The sequence below is a fragment of the Berghia stephanieae genome, chromosome 5 (assembly GCF_034508935.2).
Source record: "Berghia stephanieae isolate SIO BIC M18660-M18661 chromosome 5, UCSD_Bste_1.3, whole genome shotgun sequence".
NCBI lineage: Eukaryota > Metazoa > Mollusca > Gastropoda > Nudibranchia > Aeolidiidae > Berghia > Berghia stephanieae.
In genome coordinates, this window is record NC_088364.1 from 32992005 (window position 1) to 33014239 (window position 22235).

At 37.4% G+C, this 22235-nt stretch overlaps 1 protein-coding gene across 1 annotated transcript in view; it reads left to right on the forward strand.

Moving 5' to 3' along the window:
• LOC144974129 (uncharacterized) overlaps positions 1-12497 on the forward strand; it is a 16618-nt gene extending 4121 nt beyond the window's left edge. Inside the window, exons 2-4 of the mRNA XM_078917030.1 lie at positions 512-646; positions 2146-2622; positions 12352-12497. Of these exons, the coding sequence (XP_078773156.1) occupies positions 512-646; positions 2146-2622; positions 12352-12384 (645 nt within the window). The 3' untranslated portion in view covers positions 12385-12497. The remainder of the gene's footprint in view (positions 1-511; positions 647-2145; positions 2623-12351) is intronic.
• The last annotated feature ends 9738 nt before the right edge of the window (positions 12498-22235 follow it).

Below are 22235 nucleotides of genomic sequence, written 5' to 3' on the forward strand. Positions count from 1 at the left end.
TTATTATTATTATTATTATTATTATTATAATTATTATTATTATTATTATTATTATTATTATTATTATTATAATTATTATTATTATTATTATTATTATTATTATTATTAGTAGTAGTAGTAGTAGTAGTAGTAGTAGTAGTAGTAGTAGTAGTAGTAGTAGTAGTAGTAGTAGTAGTAGTAGTGGTTGTGGTTGTGGTAGTAGTGGTAGCAGTAGTAGTAGTAGTAGTAGTAGTAGTAGTGGTTGTGGTTGTGGTAGTAGTGGTAGCAGTAGTAATAGTAGTTGTAATAGTAATAGTAGTAGTAGTAGTAGTAGCACTGGTGGTGGTAGTGAATTAGTAATAGTAGCAGTAGCATCAGCATCAGTAACGCGTTTAGCACTGTAAAAATGAAATCCATTTCTTAAAATGTCTAAGGATAAGTTATATCTATTGTTTATAATACTCTACATAAAATACAGATAATCAGTATAATCACGATTGATTCTGAACTCAATAAATTTGTGTATTTCCAGATGAAATCAGAACTCACAACGGCTACAACAGAAGACGAAGGAAAGATGGATGTTGGGACTAAAAAACCCACCTTGTATAGTATGGTTTTACTCGCACTTGGCAACAACAAAACGTCTAAAGGATTAACAATACGGGTACAATGCAATCAATTTGTTTATGTTTAGATCATTCAATGTTGTTAGCGTTAACTCTGGTGTTCTTTCTTCAAGAGAATAGAGATTGATAGAAGGATCTACAAGATTTTAAAAATTAATTTAGAAAATTAGCTGGAGGTTTTCGAATTCGAAGCTGTAAAGCACACATTACCCCGCGCTATGCTATCATAAGTAATCTGAGTAAATAAATACATATGATTATATATATATATATAATATATATATATATATATATATATATATATATATATATATATATATATATAATCTAAAACAGCCTGTATTAAACCACATGCGTGCTTAGTTACATTGCAATCGGTCAGTCAATTCGGGGATAGTGAACATTTTTGTAAGACAACTTGATATTTTGACTTTTGAAATGACGCAAAGAAGGAATTATACTAGGACAATCATAAAAAACTCAAGATTTTAAATTCTCGAAACATCTACGTGTCCTGATTGAACATCGCCATGTTGTCTTCTGTTTACAAGTTACCTGCTGTTATAAACAAAAATAAATTGTGAAATCATTTTGTAACTATTTGATTTCTATTCTTTTATTCGCTAAATCATGCCAATACTGGGCCTCGAAGAGAGAGAGAGAGAGAGAGAGAGAGAGAGAGAGAGAGAGAGAGAGAGAGAGAGAGAGAGAGAGAGAGAGAGTGTGTGTGTGTCTGTCTGCTTGGCCATATATTTCATGCTCTTCATGGCAAGTGGCTGAGGTTGCAAATCTTTTCGATGTAAGGGCTAACGACAATTCTATTATCGCAAAGTTCAACACTGAAAGGGCGTGTGAGGGATCAAAGGCAGACAGATTAAACCAGAGAAACAATGGCCAATTATGATCAAACATTTGCTTGACACATAAAAACCTCTCTCTTATGCCAGTGACATCGCTGTGGAAAACATTTCAAGTTGACAATGTTAGAAATACTGTAACTGCTGGTCTAGGAGCGATAAGGCATCTGTGCAACCTCGATTAACTGAGAATAAGTTCTCGAGTTGCGAGCTGTAAATTCAGACCCCAATCTTATTGACCACATCTGAGATCTCTTAATTAGACCTTCACGATAACAACAGTGCCATGCAAGGAATACTTACAAGATCTGGAGCATTGTTGAAGCAGGATGAAGTGCGTCACAGCAATGACATATTCCACTTGATAAACTCAATGGGGAGACTTGAGCGAGCAATGATAGGAAATCGTGGTAGCCTACGCGGTACTGAATTTGTTTCGTCAATTTTTTCCTCTTTTTCCGAAGCAGTGAGACCCATCTTATATCCTTTGGGTCGCAGTTACTTTTATGATTATGCATGAATGCTGTTGAAATTTGGCTCACATATATTTAAGTTATTGCTCATTTCTGTGATGTTACATTTGTCCAATTTTATCTCTTAAAACTCAAATGAATTGACTCAAAACAAATGTAAAGTTACTTTTGCACATGTGTATATAATATTATAATGTTTTCATACAGGGTATCAAGAAAGCCGTTATCACAGAGCATCCTGATACACAAGAGAACTTTTCAAACAAACGTTTGCAAAACGCCTTGAAGAAGGGTTTAGATTCCACTGAAATAGTCCGACCAAAGTCCTCAGAGCATGAAGGTTTGAAGGGCTACTTTCTCTTGAACAGAGCTTTGATTGCTCAACAAGCCAAGAAAAAGAAAGTTTCTAAAACGGCATCAAAAGGAGAGGATACAGATAAACCAAAGAAAAGCAAAACTACAAAAGCAGAGAAATCTGAAAAATCAAAGGACAGCAAAACAACGAAGAAGCCGAAGAAAGCAAATGATGTAACAACAATAAAGTCGAAAGTGGCTAAGAAAAAGCCACTGGCGGCCAAGGCATCCAACTCCAAAACAAAGTCTACACCAAAGGCGACGAAAAGAAGAGATACGATTTCGGCAACACCCAAAATCAGCAAGGCCGACAAGACCAAAGCAGGAACGGTAAGTAGCTGAATGGGTGGTAAGAATCAGAGATGTTGGAAAGGCTGCTACTGTTTATTTGCACAGTTTCTGTACTACGTGCGACAAAAAGTGTCTGTTTTCATCTATTGCTCACCTTGATGATTTTATAACACAATTGTTTTAATGGTTCACAGCAGCATAGTCTGAGAGTTCAAAAAGAAGGAGCTGAGACAGAATTGATTGTGAAGACCGAGGACTGGGTATCAGAACAGTAGCTAAAAAATATAGTCATAGAGCATACAAGCTAAAAACAAAAAGTAAAGTTAATAATGTAGACCATAGTCTTCACCTAGTTATAATTTAGCGCTATAGATATGAGTTTGTCTTGTATAAAGATATCAGACATATGTGCGCGCGCACATACACACACACAAACACACACACGTAGAGAGAGAGAGAGAGAGAGAGAGAGAGAGAGAGAGAGAGAGAGAGAGAGAGAGAGAGAGAGAGAGAGGGGTTAACGATAGGGTAAATCTACTATCGTCTTATCAAACACGTTGCCTCAAAGTGGTACCAAGTATGCGGGGGTGAAACTGATGCCTAAGCGTGTATGGCAACTTTAAGTGATCATAACTATAAAAATGTTATTGTTTTTTTAGTCTTTTAAACTTGACTTTTATAACTTTCACAACAACAAAAAAAATTTTAATTGAACTTTTTTATAATGCAATGTCCACCAAACGTGCTCAACCGCTTTACAAAGGGGTCCCTGACCAATGGAAACACTTAACAATTAGAATGAGACATGACACATGTTAGGCGATAATATTATAAAATTTTCTCAAAACTTGGTTTTTACACTCTCCCTAGTTCAAACGGTCATATCTCGGCAATGAATAATCAGCATTGTATAAATGCGGTATCAAATTTTAAAGCATAAAATAAGCTATGATTGGGTACCAAAAACCCTAAATTGAAAAATCCGACTTAATACCGTTTCGAGGCGGAGGGTCACAATTATATTCCGATGTTAACGGTACTTATTTTACACCTGAGTACGGTGAGAGAATGTGTACTTTTCCAAGGACTCAACTATGCGCCGAGCGACGCTCGAACCCAGGACCTTCCGATCCGAAAGCGAGTGTCATACCACAAGACCACATAGCCGCACAAACCAGATACCAAATATTTTTCTCCATAACTTAACCAGTCTCGTATAATTTTTGATTCGATAGCTTTGTAGTGTGACGGGGGTATGCCGTACATCTCTGTTTACAGTGACTGAGTCTCGGGCCTTATCTCTAAACATAAGATTGGAAGCTAGGTATGACTGCATATTCACCCCCCCCCCCCCCCCCCCCACACACACACACATACGCACACAGTCAAACACAATATAAAACACCAGCTACAAGTAAACATTATGCCCATATATCCATAATTTAAAAATCTCAAGTGTATCAAATAGGAGGGGGAACGGTAGTAATAGAAGGGGGAAGGGGGTGCACTTTGAGGGAGGGGGGGGGGGCGTCTATTTAATGGAGCAGAGTAGTGTTTCGAATTGTAGCAAATTTCCGATTGAATTGTTTCCTTTTTAAAGTTAATTTTCAACTTAGTATTGTACGTTCCTTTTATTATTATCTTTTCCTATCTTGCATCTTTTTTATCTCTTTTTTTTTTTTTGGGGGGGGGGGGGGGGTGTTCTCGTGAATCAGCTTTCACGTTTCATTTGAAATCCAATACTCAGAACTTGTCATTTTCCACCAATGCGGATTGCCGATGAAACCTTGAAAGCAAGCTGGTCATTGTTCATTGTCCTTTAATCGTTCCATTTAATAATAATAATAATAATAATAGTAATAATAATAATAATAATAATAATAATAATAATAATAATAATAATAATAATAATAATAATAATAATAATAATAATAATAATAATAATAATAATAATAACCCTCTCGGTGCTTGATCAGCACATAAGGCTGACACGGTGAAATGCCATCTTTCTCGATTGGAAGCCATTTTCGTCGTCTGTCCCCAAGACCATCCACTAGCTTTCATTTCTCTTTCGACCAGATCTCCAGCGGGCGGGCCCGGCCCTTCTTCTCGTTTCCTGTAGGGTCCGCCTGATGGCAATCGTGGGATTGGGACTCAAATCCATTCTGAGGAATGTCCATTCCATTTCCACAGTCTCCTCTTTACAGCTTCAGTTACTGGTTGAGTTTGTGTGCATTTAGCCAGTTCTTTGTTTTAAATTACTTGTGGCCATAATATCCTCAGGAACCTTCTTAGGCATTTTTTTTTGGAATCCATTTAGTTTGTTGGAGATGGTGCCTGTCAGTCTCCATGATTCGGACTCATAGAGGAGAACAGATAGAACATTTGTTTTGGTGAGACGTAGCTTTGTTTTAGTGGTGATTTTCAGATATTTATGGGCATTCCAATGTCTCTTCTAGCTTTTGTTAGTCCTTCGGAATTCCATTTTGACTAATCCTGCTGCCTAGATAGGTGAAATGATTCACATCCTCAATGCCTTGGTTGTTTATGTTCTGAATTTAGTTTGAATTAGGATTTGTCCTCATCGTTTTGGTCTTTTCAACATTTATATTTAAGCCAAGCTTAAGAGCACTGTTGGCAACCAGTTGTGTTTTAGAATGTACATCTGTGAAATTGTGGTTGAGGAGTACAATGTCGTCTGTAAAGTCGAGATCTTCTAGCGTAAGTGTTCAGCTGAGTCCGGTTTTCTTGTCTACTGATTCAGTCGATTGCAAGGCAGAAAAGAAAAGGAGATAAAATGCAGCCTCGCTTCACTCCTGTTTCAATATTAAAACCTTCAGTCACCTTGTTCACACAAATACCTTGGCATGGAAGTTTTTATCGAGCATTTGAAAGATGATAACAATTTTTGTAGGAATTCCATAGTGCCGTCGAATAGAGAGCTGGCCTGTGGACACGATTGGAGGCTTTTTCTAAGTTTATGACGTTTGCAAATAAGGGTGAATTCCATTCCTGCGACTTGTCTTAGGGTGAAGATATGGTCGGAGCATGAGCGGCCCTTTCGGAATCCTGCTTGCTGTTTTATGAGCTTCGGTCTATTACCAAGTTCATGCGATTCACACCATTCTTCTAAATACTTTGCTTGTGATTGAGAGCAACATGATGCCTCGCCAATTTTCACAATCAGGTAGTTCTCCCTTTTTGGACAGTTCGACAATTAGTCCAACACACCATTCTGTTGATAGTTCTGATTTCCATATATCTAAGAATATATTTTGTAAGCTTTAGGGAGTGATTTCCTTTTTTATTGTCAACATTTCAGCTATCACTTAGTCCTCGTCTATTGCTTTGCCTGTGCTGAGACTTTCGATTGCATTTTTTATTTCTTCGGTGGTTGGGGGTTCTGTATTGATTTGTAGATTTATTAGTGCAGGTCTGATGTATGTACGTGGTTTTGTAGGTGCTCAGTTCAATATTGTTTCGAAATGTTCTTTTCCTCGTTCCATTTGCTTTAATTCTCCGGGTAGTAAATTTCCTGCTGAATCGTTTACTGATAGATCACAATTCTGGAAGTTTTGCGACAGCAATTTTGATCCTGGTACAGCCTTCTTATATCCTGTCTTGGGTTTGCTTTCTCAGCTCTATCCGCAATCATGTCATAATGGTGTTTCTTGTCCTGTTGTATTGATTTTTTATGCGTTTGTCTAGTGTTGAGTCTCTTCTGTTAAGCGACTTTGAATTCTTTGAGATTTCGTTTTAAATAGTTTTAATAGTTTTTCTTTTGTTGCTTCCTTTCTCCAATCAGTTTCCAAGATTCTTCTGATATACAGTGTTCTTTTTTCTTTTGGGCGGGTCCTAGTACTTTCTGGGGGACCCAGACCTTCACTATGCTGATGTTACAAAATATACATGTACTTTAAGACGTGGTGGTCTGAGCTTCCCCTCAGTTGAATTGTTCAATTTAATCATCTGCTGTTACATTTTCACCAAATAATCTTAAGTAAAATCTTGCAGGAAAAGACATCAATATTTTAAAAGAATTTCCCTCTATTTTCCATCTTGAAGTAAGCCTAATTAATATTGCCATCTCAAGAATTGTCAACATCATATTCAACATTTTGTGTCGACATCAAAATATGAACAGCTGCCTACCAGCTAACCAAAATGGAAAGATAGCTTAATTGTCCTCTCATTCTTCCTAACTTTATAATACCACAAAGTTTCTTTACTATTTAAAAAAAAAATCCCATTTAACTTGGCTTTGTTTGTTATTCATTATGGCATCCATATAACTTTTCTAACAAACTATGTCACTTTTACTGTTTATTGACACATACAAACCCGCTGTGACGACTAAAAAGCAATGACATTACATATTTTTTTTTACCACGCCATGGCTTCAAACCATGAATCTTGACAACACCTGACATCGATCCCATAATAATCAATAGTTATAGTTATATTGTGAATTCTTAGATTATCTAATGATGCTTCAATGCGTAGGTACACACCAGCGCCCCCCCCCCCCCCCCCCCCCCTCCTAGCTTCTCTCCCTTTCTCTCTCTCTCTCTCTCTCTCTGTTCTTATTCCTCCCACCCGTCTCTCTCTCTCTCTCTCTCTCTCTCTCTCTCTCTCTCTCTCTCTCTCTCTCTCTCTATCTATCTCTCTCTCCATGTTTATCTCTTCTCCCCACTTCTCACATTTTATTAATTTTCCTTTTGTTTCTGACGTTGCATTGTCTGCCGTATTCCTGACAATGGACTCAATCTTTACCAAATATCATAGTTATAGGGTATGGTAGGACAACAGCGAGAACAGTTTTTGTATACTTATTTAGCAATGACTATGAAAAATGTTTTTTTCTCTTTTTGAGGAATTTTTTTTCCCTGAAATCAAAGCCCTATCTCCACTGAGTAAAAATGTTTTTGGATTTTGAAATTCCATTCATAAATAAACAAGTTATGCAGTTTCAAAGGTGTCATTTATTGCAAAAGGAGAAGGGGAAAATTCTACTGAAATTATGAATGTTGCAAATATCATCCAGATATTTAATTGTCCTCTTATTTTGGATTGTGTGAATTTATTAAAATAAAAAATAGCGAAGATGCGAACATATCGCTGATTACCGCTGACAACGGAATGGGGAAAACCCGGAACCCAGCCCAACAGGAAAATAGGAAAATAGCGTAGAGTTGAAATGTCAGACCTTGTTGAGGTCACGTCGGGTCTGATCAAGGCCCTCTATATATGACCTATATAGAAGGCCTTGGTCTGATCCAATGTTTGCTCCGCCTTCCTCGACCTGGAGAGCTTTTCCACGTTATATTCACTCTGAAGAAATCGATTTCGAGTTTGTTAAATACGCATGTTTGAGATGGAAAGTATATATACACAGTACAGTTCTTTTAACACATCCACCCACCCACACAGACACACACACACACACACAGACACACACACACACACACACACACATACTCTCTCTCTCTCTCTCACACACACACTCCCTCTCTCTCTCTCTCTCTCTCTCTCTCACACACACACACACATACACACACACATTATACCCGCACGTCATGATGCAGTACAATTCTACTTCATGTGAACATCATGAACGATTAATCATTTAATAATAATAACATGGTAATAGGTAAGCAGTAATAATAATTACAGAGTATACATGTCAAGGGACGTAAAGATTATATAATTGTAAAGATATAGACGCCTAGTAAAGTGTATAATATTGATATCAACATATTAAAAAATAAATTCAGTAAAAAACTAAGAATTAGATACAGTATAATAATTTTGTAAATTGACTGAGAAAAATTACATACGGTAGTTTAAATTACACGGCACATATAGATTAAATAGGAAATTGTAAAGATGTATTAAGCGATTTTATAAATTGTTGTTTAAAAATTGTAGGTATGGATTAATTTTAAAGAGGGAGATTCAAATTTTAAACAGACATAGACCAAAATTTATAAAATATTTTCCTGATTAAAAATTATGCAACTGCAAGGTAAAAAGGATCTGAGGCATCTTTCACTTTTTGCACGGATTGGCAACAATCGTTCACTTCTGTCGACTTGATGGTGAGATGATTTAGATAATGGTTGGGATTGGCTAAAATATTTACAATTTTTCTTAATTTTTAAGCAGCATTCTCTATATAAATCATTAAAAGACATGGATCCTGTGGTAAGTTTGTTAGCTCTTTTAATAGTCCTGTCAAAGTCACCTTTTGCTGAGCTAAAACAATTTCCACCCCAGGCAGTAATACAAAAAACAAAAAACAAAAAAAAATACACTTTCTATTACAGATCTATAAAATAACGTACAAAGTGTTTTGTCAATGTTAAGTTTGGACAATTTTCGTACAAAGTACATTCTTTGATTAATTTTACAATTGATGTATCTGGTATCTACGTCCCACCGTAATTTGTTGTTCATGGTGACTCCTAGATATTTGTATTCTACTACTTGCTCTACTTTTTCATTCTTGATAGTGATATTATGGTCTTTTGTATTCTTATCTTTTCTAAAGTCTATAATTAATTAATTATTTAGTCTTACTTACATTAAGTTCAAGGTGGTTATTGTCGCACCAGGAAACAAATTTATCTATTTCTTCCTTATTATTGATTTCATCATTATTAGTAGTTAATCCTTGTAGAGTAGTGTCGTCTGTAAATTTTAAAACGGGTATGCTTAGATCTGCGCTTTTACAGTCGTTCGTATAAAGTATAAAAAGCATGGGAGAGATTACACAGCCATGCAAAGCACCAGTATTTATAGTTGTGTTATTGGAGACATCTCCTCTTACTTGTATGTATTTTGTATTCTATTTGTGAGGAAGTCTAAAACCCAGGAGATGATATATGGATTTATTTTAAGAGTAGAAAGTTTATGATTATGAGCATAATGCATCTTGTTGCATTTTTCAGCGCTTTTAAAAATTCTTAGTATTTGTTTGTTTGTTGTACCGTCAACAGGAGTAACTTTGCTTTAAGAGGTAACTTTGCCTATGTAAATTTGGAGCATTTTGAGTGATCTCAGTTTTGTTGTAGTCATTATCCTGGTTAAATGACTGAACTTTTTGTCAAAGGAAATTAGGACCACAAAACTAAATATACTATAATTGGTCCAAAATTAAAGAGGCAAAGTTGCCCCTTCAGGCAAAGTTACCCCAGTTGACGGTATTTAAAATATGAATAGACTACTCATAAACTGTAGTCCAGTTTGTGGTTAAACTCCAAAGTCTTACAATTTTATATCGACAGAACTAAGAACATTTATCTGTTTATAAGTCTGATAACCCAGATCTTTATGCTGTCATTGTTGTAGCGGGAAAAAAAACCGCAACGCAACAAAAAGTATTCGTTACAATAATTATTATTTAAAAAAAACTCAAACGAACTTTTATATAGCGCAATATCCACTAAACGTGCTCAAAGCGCTTTACAATGGGTCCCTAGCCGACAGCAATAATTAAAATTTTACGCCTGAGTACGGTGATAGAATGTAAGTAAAGAGCCTTTTTTCAAAGACTCGACTATGCACCGCTCAGAGAAGGGCTCAAACCCAAGACCCTCCGATCCGATACCTCTAGACTTCATAACCGCTTTATGATAAATAAAGCGCATGATTTGCGTTTGATTATTGGACTTAAATGTGTTAAGTATGAGTAACGATGTGATATAAAATTCCAATAATCATAATGCTTTGTAATGTCATCTATTGTAAACGCCATTTCCAAAAAAAAAAAAAATACGGAATTCATAGGCATACATTAAACGAGTTTTATACCTTGGGCTATCACTATGTTTAAGCTTAACCTGGGACAAACACAGATAAACCACTGCTTGGGCGACCAAGACGCAAGGCCTCATTGAAAGGTGTCTACAGGGTGTCATTTAACTAGCGAACATACAAAAAAAAAAAAAAAAGAAGAGACCCGAAAACAAAACACAAAAAAACAACAAACAAATGCCACGCCTTTTCAAGGCCTCAAGACATATTATCTTCTCTTACGCCAATGCAGCGTGGAATTTCTATGTAAATATGTGCGATAAAATACATATAACCCGCGCTTTGATTTTTCTTTCTTTCTTTTTTTTGTTTAATCATATCGTATTTGGTGCATGCAAACAGTATTGTGCTTTCTGTGTAAAAATTGTTATATTGCCACACTGCTCTAATATTATTATTCACCTGACAAGCCGTCGCGAAAGTCTAAATTTACACTAGAATCTCTAAGTAAATAGCGGAGTATTTCTAAAAAAAATAAAGAGGTCGCGACGTCACACATTACTCTTTTCCAGTTTTAAAAATGTATAAACAATGAATAGGTTTTATGTTGAATCATAAGGTGGCATAATTATTATAAAAGACAGAAAATTGATGATCTTTATTGACGACCATTGTTCTGCCGTACTCTGGAAAAAACTATTTTTAAAGAATTAGGGTTTTCCAGAGTACGGCAGTATTGTACCGTAGCCATCTTTAACATATATAGCCTGACACTAGAACCCTCTAGGACTAGAAGTTTGACGTCATTTTTTAGGTTTGTGTAGCGTCTAGTGAGTTGTCGTTAGTAGAGCTCAAGGAAAGAAGTTATTTCATTGGTTGAACAATTGAAAACAACTAACGATTTTAATTTTGTGCCAAAAGACTGGCATTTTGACGTCATTTTTTTTTTATCAGTGTCATTCTATAACTTTACGATGGCTACGATTTTACAGGGCTAGAAAAGATAAGTTGCACAACGTACGGTATATATCCAATCCTCCGGAAACTGGCTTTGCACTTAATATCAGATTGGAACCAGTACTTTGACATCACACTTTTGCAGGGGCGTGGCTACATTGGTTGATTTAGTGCCTGGCACTACATCCATCTTTTAAAAATGGATTATAACAGCATTTAAAATAAAATAAAACTGAAAAATGGTAAATACCGCCTCTTACTTATTTGAGTAAGTTTTTTCTGTATATTTTTTCTTTCTATTGTATTTAAAATATAGCATGTCTTAAGTCATTTTCTTCTTATTCTGGCACCACCTTATACTGTAAGCATGCCACGCCACTGCACTTTTGCAGATGATCGTGAGAGGAACATGCCATTACGTTTTGAACATAGATATTTTTGCTTTCATTTTAGAATTATACGTCATCAGAAACATAATAAGACAAACTATGGTGAACGCATTTATGTTCATTGCTCTGTTTTGTTACAGAAATTAATGGTTAGAAAATTATGAATTAAATAAAATGCAATAACTGATTAAATTAATTACAGCTAAACAAATCGATATTGATACAATGAAATCGTTTCACTGTTAATAATAATAATAATATAATAATAATAATATAATAATAATAATAATAATAATAATAATAATATTAATAATAATAATAATAATAATAATAATAATAATAATAATAATAATAATAATAATAATAATAAAAATAATAATATATATAAAATAATAATAATATAAATATATACACAAAACAAAGTAAATTATTTCGATCAGGACAATGCGAATAGCAGGACGGTTTCCTTTTGAAAACCGGTTGATCAGTCCTCTCAAGAGACATCAGAGTTGAGATCGTCGTGATAACTTGATACGCGCAGCTCTGATACAGATTAAAAAAAAAAATTGTCGCGACCACAAACAATAAAAATGTTAAGAAACAAAGAAAAGGACAGGGAAAATAAAAGTCAGTTTTATTAAAACAAAATATGTTTTTTACTTCACAGGCCAAGAGGAAATTGTTGAATAAGACAAAGTGATACAGTGGAGCATTGCAAGGTCCTCAGATGTGCAACATGAAATGTAATTAATTATTGTATTTGTTGAATTTTATTGAACACAATTTGGGGAATAAATCGTTTTTAAAACACAACATGCCCAATCTTCTTACTTACCTTTCATACAAGACGTGGGCGAGTCCCAATTTAGCTATAAAAAAATACTGTGGAACCTCAGTATAACAGTAATGTTGGGACCTGACTAAAATCCCTGTTAAAACCAGATTCCAGTTATAGCCGTAGGGAAACAACCTAAATGGCCTAAATCACCGTTTATCATTTGGTATGAAAGCCCACCAAAAGGAGAGGTTACCACATTTCTTGCCTTCTTTAAATATTTGTTTTCCAAAAATAGGAACCGTTTGGTTACAGGCTATGCCCCCCCCCCCCCCCCCCCTCCCCTCATCACTACCTTAGGGTACTGACCCTAAAGTGGAATTATATAGACCGAAGTAAATAAAGCCGAAGTCCCTGCTTTAGCCGTTAAAGTTTTACGAAAAGCAAAGAGGAAGACAAATAACGAGGATTTTTAACTCACTCAACCCTCACACCGATCATATCCGTAGTTTACCCGGGTTACTTTTACCCCATGCCTATCAAGTACCTTTTTCTGAGACAAATTATAGCGTAGTAGTAGTATCAAAGCTAATGTTATTAGCTTTTACATGTTAATGATAGTTGAATATGCACATGCTCATTTTTAATACATATTTTCCTGTTTTGAAAAGTAGCAAAATTCTCTAGGATTGATTGAGTCAAAGCCTTTGTTATCACATACCTGTTATACATGGGTTCCACTGTATGTAAATAAACAAGAGATCTGTTGTTTTCCTGGTCTCCGGAGTAGGTTCATTAACATTGGTCTTAAGATCAGTGATTATTTGTCGATAATGGTCAAACGCTGCTACATAATGCCTACCATAATATTATTATGGTAGGCATTATGTAGCAGCGTTTGACCATTGATGCATGCTTAAATTTCCAAGTTGGATTGCCCCACACATACATGCCCATCAGTTAGCGTCCTATATGAACATTTCCATGAACCCAACATTCTCAGTGCTTAAATCTATTCCGCCAGCAGGCCACATGAAACTGGTTTCTATTTCACACAGTACCAGTCGCCTGTTGACCGTCTCTTTCTTATTAACACTCTGATAATATGCTTGATTAATAAGTATCAAGCCGATTCGGGTCAAGTGAACGAATGGAATAGAATATTCTAGCGTGCACCATGACACAGATCATGGAGGACTCAAGAAATATGCAGCATCGGATCCAAGGACACGTGATAGAGGATCGCTTGGGTTGCTGTTGGCTTGCTGACAAGAAACGGAGAAGTAAAGAATGGAGACTACCTCAGGCCTACGATGTGTTAGGGGAGGGGCAAGGTCAGTGTCATTCAATAGTATATAATTGTGCATGTGGCGCTCTACCCTAGATACGGAGAGAAATTATAAATTCTGTTGAAAAGTACGCAAACATTCATACTAGACTTGCATCGAGTCGCAAGCTTTTGGTTACACAACCTGTCACAGGTACTTTCGATGTATAAAACATCGCTTTCGAACCTGTCCATAAATCACGAGATATTCCATTAACTGTTCATCGATGATTGTATAAGAATCTCAAAGATCTCAAAATAGTAATAAGTAAGTTTTGGAGAGTGTACCCCGTTTCGGACAGAATTTAAATTCTGCGTTATCTATGCCTATATAATCCAGCCTCCTTCTCAGTCCAAAGTGCAATTACGCGAGAGGCCGAGAAAATGGATCACGTCTCAGTCGCTGGTGCCGGCTCTTCGCGTCTAATATAACCTGATAATATCCGCCTCTGACTATAATTAAGTACTCAATATCACATTTGGGTCAAGTGAAGAATTGTGTTAATAGTATTAATAGTGTCTAGCCCAGTGCTTTACCCAATGACACAAATCCATGCCGAGGACTTAACGATCATTGCCATCCATCTGGTCAAGCGACCATCCCAGTGTCACTTAACTCACTTTAGCATCACGAAACAAAGCACCGTACCGTTGAGCAGTCGGCGCAATAAATAATACCGGAACCATATACGGCTACTGAAAGTACAGAAATTAACAACTGTGTGGTTAAAAAAAAAATATAATTTAGATTCTTTTCCCTTTTAAAATCAGCCATAACAAGGTCTCTGGAATAATCTCCCCGTTCAGACAGTTGTCGTTATAACAAATTTCCACTGTAGATTTTCAGCTTCGGACCCTTCTCAATATTTTAAATTATAATATTTACTCAACTCCTATTATAATATTGAATAAATGAAGCATCGACCAATCTTCAATGTTCATTTTACCGCTAAACTTTTATTTGTTTTTAAATCATCTTTTGTTTGATTTAAAAAATCAATAGCAACAGACCGTGGTGAGTTGACAAAACTCTTTTTTCTCATTTTGGACAGAAAACATTTACTTCATAATAATTTGTAAGTATCGATTATAATGGCTACCAGCTTGTCAAATCTGAAATTGAAACTAGACATTTTGAAGCCATTGATATAATACTTTTTGGCAAGTAAAGATGTCACCTGGGCAAGTAAATGTATCGTTATTCTCGAGGTCTCGATATAGCGGTATATAGTTGGAAATAGCAGAATTTGCAATCAATATATGGACTTCAACAGTCTGGGTATTCTCCATGTTACAGCTTGGCTAGACGGCTTCACTATTTCACTGCTCTTAATCATTTTAACGAAGTTCCTTCGTACTTCATGTAGGGTGCATTTTCATATGATACAAATGGGACGTAATGCGCTTTATTCCCGCGTCGATTCGCCTCCCCCCCCCCCCCCCCCCCCCCAACGGGTATGACAGAAATTTGCGTTGAAACAGTCATGTCGTTGAGAGACAAATGAAAAAAAAACAAAACAAAACAAAAACAGTTTGCCTCGTGTGTTGTTTCTTTTTGTGGGCCATTGTTATGAGTAATTCTAACTAAATACTATCAATCAGATCACAAACAAATAATTTCTGTCTCTTGTCGTCCATCCTGACAAGACACACCACAAAAAAAGCTAAAACGAACAGGACACCAGTCTATCGCAGATTACTTTCCCAGCTTGACAGGTACCCTTTTACACCTGAATGGAGTGAGTGATTGGAGTAAATTTTCTTGCTCTAGGAAAGTACAAATTGGCTTTGGTCGGAATCGAACAAAGACCCTCTGAGTCCAGAGTACAACGCGCTAACCATTCGGCCATCCTGCCTCCTAAGCTTATAAATCCGGAACTTATCCATGTTTCTGTAGCGTTGAGCAGACAGATAAGTTTACAATAAATAATTTTTTAAAATCCCTTTATTCATCCCATAGGGGAAATTTTTCTTGAGGGTCTATTCCAAGGGAAGACTGGAATAACCCAGGCGTCAGCCGCAGTGCAGCGCCGCAAATTGAGCTAGGGCGAGGTATAACCCAGGCGTCAGCCGCAGTGCAGCGCCGCAAATTGAGCTAGGGCGAGGTGACTTACTCAAGGTCACACAGCGCAGCAGCAGGTCATCGAACCTGGTACCTTTTGGGTACGAAGCAAAGACCGTACCAACAAGCCATGCTGACGCTAGTCCGTCAAAGATTACTTTCATCAGCGAACTGGTATTCATTTGCACCTGGGTAAAGTGAGGTGATTCCAAGAAAAACATTTTAGGATAAGATCGGAGATCACATAGAGTCAATGGAATTGACCCTTGAGCAATCTTTGGGTCATTAAAGGATGCACCCAATATTGTTTTCTCTATCCATTTTTCTTTTTTCTAAGCGGTAAAGCACAAACACATGCAACCTCTAAATCATCCATACTGATAATGCATTTGTGCAAGCGATACACAAGGTGTGTCCCAGGACAGTCCTGTCCTAGTGCGGTACCCCTTTTGAATAGAAGTTTTCTCCAGTGGGACAGGACAAATACGTCCTCGGACAGTCCTTTCCTAGCGCGGAAGGAGCCTATGTCAACACCCCAATGAAACAGTAACACACCACTTGCTTGAATGTCAACCTCTTGAAGACCTGAGATGCACATCCCCCCCCCCCCCCCCCCCACCAAATCCAAGCATCACTAACACACTTTATAGCCACCTGGAACAACTACAAAAGACGTCTAACTTCTACGTCATGGCACACGACCAAAGGGCTAGAGCTCAAGTGGTCGCTGGTTTGGATAAGTAAGTAAGTCAAAAAATAATAACTGAGTTTTACTTTCCATTGTTATGGTTTTAGCATTATGTTCCTTGTTTTATTTGTTCAAAAACTTTAGAATGAAGAAAAGAAAGAATAATACATGGTGCATGCTGGCTGATTTGACAGAAGAGCTTTTGTATTTTTGCAACTCCTCTTGAACTTTTTAGAAAATTTCTACATTTCTTACAACCCCTAAATGGCCATGCCATACACAAAAACACAATGTCAGGACCCGAATTTTGCAATCATAATACGAAATATATATATGCTATATATATATATATATATATTATTATTATTATAAGTCATCTCTTATTAGTGTTTGTTGTTAGTAAGCAATCAATAATATATTATATATATATATATATATATATATATATATATATATATTTGTGTGTGTGTGTGTGTGTGTGTGTGTGTGTGTGTGTACAAATTGCACTTAGGGCGACATTTGGTCGACTTAAGTTGTGTTTTTCGTGTAAAATGTCATTATGGCGACACTTTTCTGGTCGCCTTAAGGTCAAGCTCATTTACTCAATAATTAACCTCTGGACTCGCATCGTTGGACCATCAAATTAAGGAAGAATATCAAAAGAACACATCACATTGATGCTGTGCATTTATGTTTGCTATGCTACTTAATAATTATGTATTTGTATTGGGGTCGTTACGGCGAGTACATGATAAAACTGCATTGAGACGACCTCTATATAATGCGAAAATACAATATAAAAACGAGCATGTTTTTGTGAAATTTTATATAAATGTGTTGAATTATGAATTATCAGAACTAGTTGAAAGTTGTGATTAGATAAGTAATTTGTTATTGACGTTTTTAATTTTCGGACAAAATACACTTTATCGCCAGTGTGAGTTGTTGGAGACTTGTGTTCTCGGACTGCGCTCAGTTTCGTTCCTTTCGGGTTTCGCATTTTCTTTTAGATCTGCTGTATAAATGCGTACGGTAAATCATTTTACGAAGAATCACTATTATTTTGAATAGTCGAATTATTACTATCCACGAAGGATATTCATTATTATTGAACATGTCATACGTGATAGATTATTGTCATGGAAGAACATAAAGACTGTCCTAGAATAAGATAAGATCGCGGTAAGCCATTTATTAATAAAGTACGAATTCCTCATTGGAGTTTCATCCGGATTCCGGTTTCACTTCTGACTTTGACAAAAAATGGCGGCTAGTAGTTCAGTTAAAAAAATATTAGCTCTTGCCCTGGAAAAGATGTCCAAAGTCAAAGTTAATTCAAGTCCTACCACTTCTACAAGTAAGTATTTTCATTATATATCTTAATTTAGTTTATAGCTAGAATCGAGTCTCGTCTAAAAGATCAGATATATTCCGGTGACTTAGGGCAAACTGGGGTATTAAGCACCACGGGGCAATAGGCACCACTCTTTGTTTACCCTTACTAAAATACTCTATAATACTACTAAGATAGTGCTGGGGCACTAGGAACCAGTTCTCTCTGGTCCTGGACCAATCAGACTGCGTTTCACAGGTATTTTTACATCATCCAATGAGATCAAGTCTTACAAATCCCAAATTTAGGAAGCTCCTTTTCCCTCCACAACTTCAGCCATTGTGAAAGCTACTTTGAAACTTTTTGCTCTGCAAGCCAACTTTGACAAAACCTAGTGTTTCTTCAAACTCTGTGTGATTTGCAAGTTCCTCTATTGTTCAAAGATCATCCACGATCTCAGGTAAGTGGAAATCAAATTTTTTTGTCATTTTTGCTAAAATAATTTAGATTTGAGGCTGAGAAAGCCAGGTTGCTGTAAACTCTGGTCTGTCATTTTGTTTCACCATTGCCCCGTATATGTACTTCTTTATCTTGAGCAAGGAACCATATACTTATTACATTTAGTTGTATAGCATCTTTATTTCTTATCTTTTGAGGCTGATTCTTCATTTTCTAAAAAAAATAATTGTGCATTGTAGACTATCCAATAATTTTTTAGTTCACAACATTAAGGTGCTTACTGCCCCAAGTACGATTTATATTCTGAGCAAAAATAATTTAAATATGTTCAAATGAGCTAATAATAACTAAATGCCCACAAAAAGGGAACTGCTGTATGTCTTTGATAATAACTAAGCCATTTCAAGTCATAATTGTATCATAAAAAAACATATTGCACTGATATTACCCTTTCCGACAAGTGGTGCTTAATGCCCCATCCTTTTTTGTATTTCCTCAGAATGGTACGGGACTATCAAAAGAAGAAAGAAGGTGGTAGGAGGAACTTCAGTGAATGTCAAGAGATGATCAATGCATATAATGCAGTGATGAAGAAACAGATGTCAATCACTGGAGCCTGCCAAATATTATGGAGTCAACAAAAAGCCCCTTCTCCGGAGAGTTTCAGGCAAAATCCCAGTGAATGCCCATGTGGGTAAACAGACCGCTATTTCCTCTATTCAGGAGAATGAGCTGGCAGAGTGCATAAAACTCATGGCAGACTGGGGCTATGGTTTCTCTAGTGAGGAGGTAAAGGACATTGTACAGGAGTTTGTCCAAACCTTGGGTTTGGAAACACCATTCAAGGAGGATCCGCCAGGATATGACTGGATGAAAGGATTCTAAAAGCGCCACCCTTATATTGTTCCTCGAAAGACGGAACACCTCAGCAAATGCCGTGAAAAAGCAGAGGACCCAGAGGTAGTAGAAAGTTGGTTCAAGCTCCTGGATGAGATCCTGATCGAGAAGGGTGTGAAGGACATGCCTGCTCAGCTGTTCAATAGCGACGAGTCAGGATTTGTGACCGATCCGAAGTCAGGGGTTCTTGCTCGGAAAGGGAGCAAACGAGTCAACCAAAGCATTGGGGGCTCTGGTAGGGAGCAGATAACTGTTAACTGTTGTGGATCAGCTAGTGGGAAAATGCTGCCATCGTATGTTGTTTACAACAGCAAAAATTTGTATAAAGATTGGGTTGTCGGTGGGCCTGATGGTGCCGCATATGTAACCAGCACCAACGGCTGGATGGAAGGTACTTTGTACCTAGACTGGTTCACCCAAGTGTTCCTCAAGCACACAGAGGATGTGAAGGACAAACCAAGGGTTTTAATTTTTGATGGCCATGCATCCCATCTCTCTCTGGCCCTCATCGAGAAGGCAAGAGACAACATTGTTGTCCTGTTGCGTCTCCCAGCACATTTGACGCACCTCCTCCAGCCACTGGACCGTGCCGTCTTCCGCCCTGTGAAGATTAAGTGGCAAGCCATGCTTTTAAAGTTTGCGAGAACTCACACCGGGCCTGTGGGAAAGAAGCAATTCCCCAAAATGCTGAAGGAATTTGTGGAGGAGTCTTTCAGACCCCACACTGTGAAAGCAGGGTTCTCCTCCACTGGAATTTACCCTTTCAATAATCAGGCCGTCGTGATAGAACAAAGACCACAATCAGCTCAACCGTCTGTGTCCTCGCCTTCTCCAACACCAACATCCTCTGCTGCACCATTGCCAGGACCATCATCTGCTGCACCATCCCCAAGACACTCATCTGCTGAACTTTCTTCTGCTCCGCCCTTGCCAGGGCCCTCATCTACCACACCATCACCCGGTCCCTCGTCAGGACCCCCATCGTTGCTTGCTGCATCCTCATCACACTCATCTTGCTCAGCTTCTCCAGCATCCCATACAAGTTTGTCTGTGAAGGATTTCTTTTTGAAAAAACTAACCCCACTGTTTGACGCCTCATCTCGAGGCAGATCGGAGCGTGTCCAACGGTTCCAGTATGGAGAAAGTCTTACATCAGATGAATGCTTCAATCGACTCCGGGAGGCTGCTGCTACAAAAGAGGCTGCTGCAGCATGAACAGGTCGAGGCAGAGGAAGGGGAAGAGGTGTGAGAACCACTGGAGGAGCATCAACCCCAAGATCAAGGAGTAGGAGTCCGATTTCATCAACTGACGACGAGGCAAGTGAGGAATGTCGTAGATGTGGATCCAGTGACAGCAACTCTGTTGACTCAAATTGGATTCAGTGCGACCATTGTGACTCCTGGTATCACTACAGTTGCACAGACCTCTCCACATCCATTCAGGACCTTGAAAATGAGGAATGGGCATGTGATTTTTGCACCCAATAGGCTGGTGCCTAATGCCCCATCAGGCGGTGCCTAATGCCCCTCATGACTATGAACTTAAAGTGAGCTGATAGGCCTTAGAAAAAACTGATTAAGTTATTATGTGGTGTCATATCAGGGTATTGGCCTCTTGTTTTATTGAAAATTATGTTTTAATAAATCCTTTCTTCTTTACTTGTCCAGGATTGTTGCATAACTTTTAAAATAATGAGATATTTGTGGGGACAGACTGAAAAAGGGGTGCTTAATACCCCGGCCTAAACAATGGCGCAGATGTTTTTTCAATGTCCAATTATTTTCTTTTAAATTAATAGTTAAGAGATTACTTGGAGCATTCCACTATTCCACAGTTGTAGTGTTTTCATTCCATGATTATAGAGCCTAATATTTAATCAATTAATAGTGATTCAAACAAATCTCTCTAAAAATGTCAAACAAAGAACCACTATCTATCACAAGAAAACATTGACAAAAGACGGAGGACCAAAGGAGGGAAGTCAACCCCCAACAACTCAAGAAACAATTCCCCAAATCCAAACGTCAAGAAAAACAGAAAGAACAGTACTTGGCATTGCAAAATATGCACATTGGGATTTTCTGACCCAAATGACAAATTACTGGAATGCCAACAATGCAAAGACTACTTCTGCATCGAAATGTCTTTGGCAAAACCATCGAGGAATATTCATGGCGAAAAAAAGTGATGACACAATGTGGTTCTGCACAGAATGTGGAGAAAAGGTAGAAAGAAACATACTTGTTGACAGATAAATTGAGGAATGATTTAAAGAGATATCCTCTAATTTTGGAAACAGACTGAAGGCTTTGGAAGAAGCCCTAAAACACAAAAACGTGAAGAAGGAAGGGTGAGAGATATAGTTAAAGAGGAATTGAAAAGGGAAAAGTGTGCATCAAGTGGAAAGGATAATGAACAAAGGGATGAAGTCTCTTTGGTCATGTCTGAATTTGAGGAGAGAAAGAGGAGAGAAAACAATATGGTGGTGTATGGCATCAGGAATTTATTTCAGAAGAAAGGTAAGAAATGTTTGTTTTTGTTTTTAGGTGTTTAACGGCGCTTTCGACACTATTTAGATCATTTAAGCGCCCGTTTCTGGCTTTTATCAATTTTTATCGGCCTAAAGGTCAGAATGAGTAAGACATGATACAAATGAATTAAGGAGGAGAATAAATGAAACTGCGGAGAAGAAGCAGGCAATGTTGAAAAAGAACCTTGAATTAGAACAAGAGAGAAATGAAAGGACGAAGAACGTAATTATGTTCGGCATACCGGAAGCAAAAGATGGTGACAACAAAGAAGACATAAAAAAGGGCAAATGGTCCTCAAAGAGTTGCAGGTTCATGGAGACAAAGACAGCCCAAACCCTATCGAGCAAGTGATCAGATTGGGCAGAAGAGAAGATAGAGCAAGACCCATGAAAATAAGTCTGATGTCAACGGAACAGTGTAACACTGCTCTTAGGAACAGCAAGCAGTTGAAGGATCATAAACGGGAATGACTACAGAA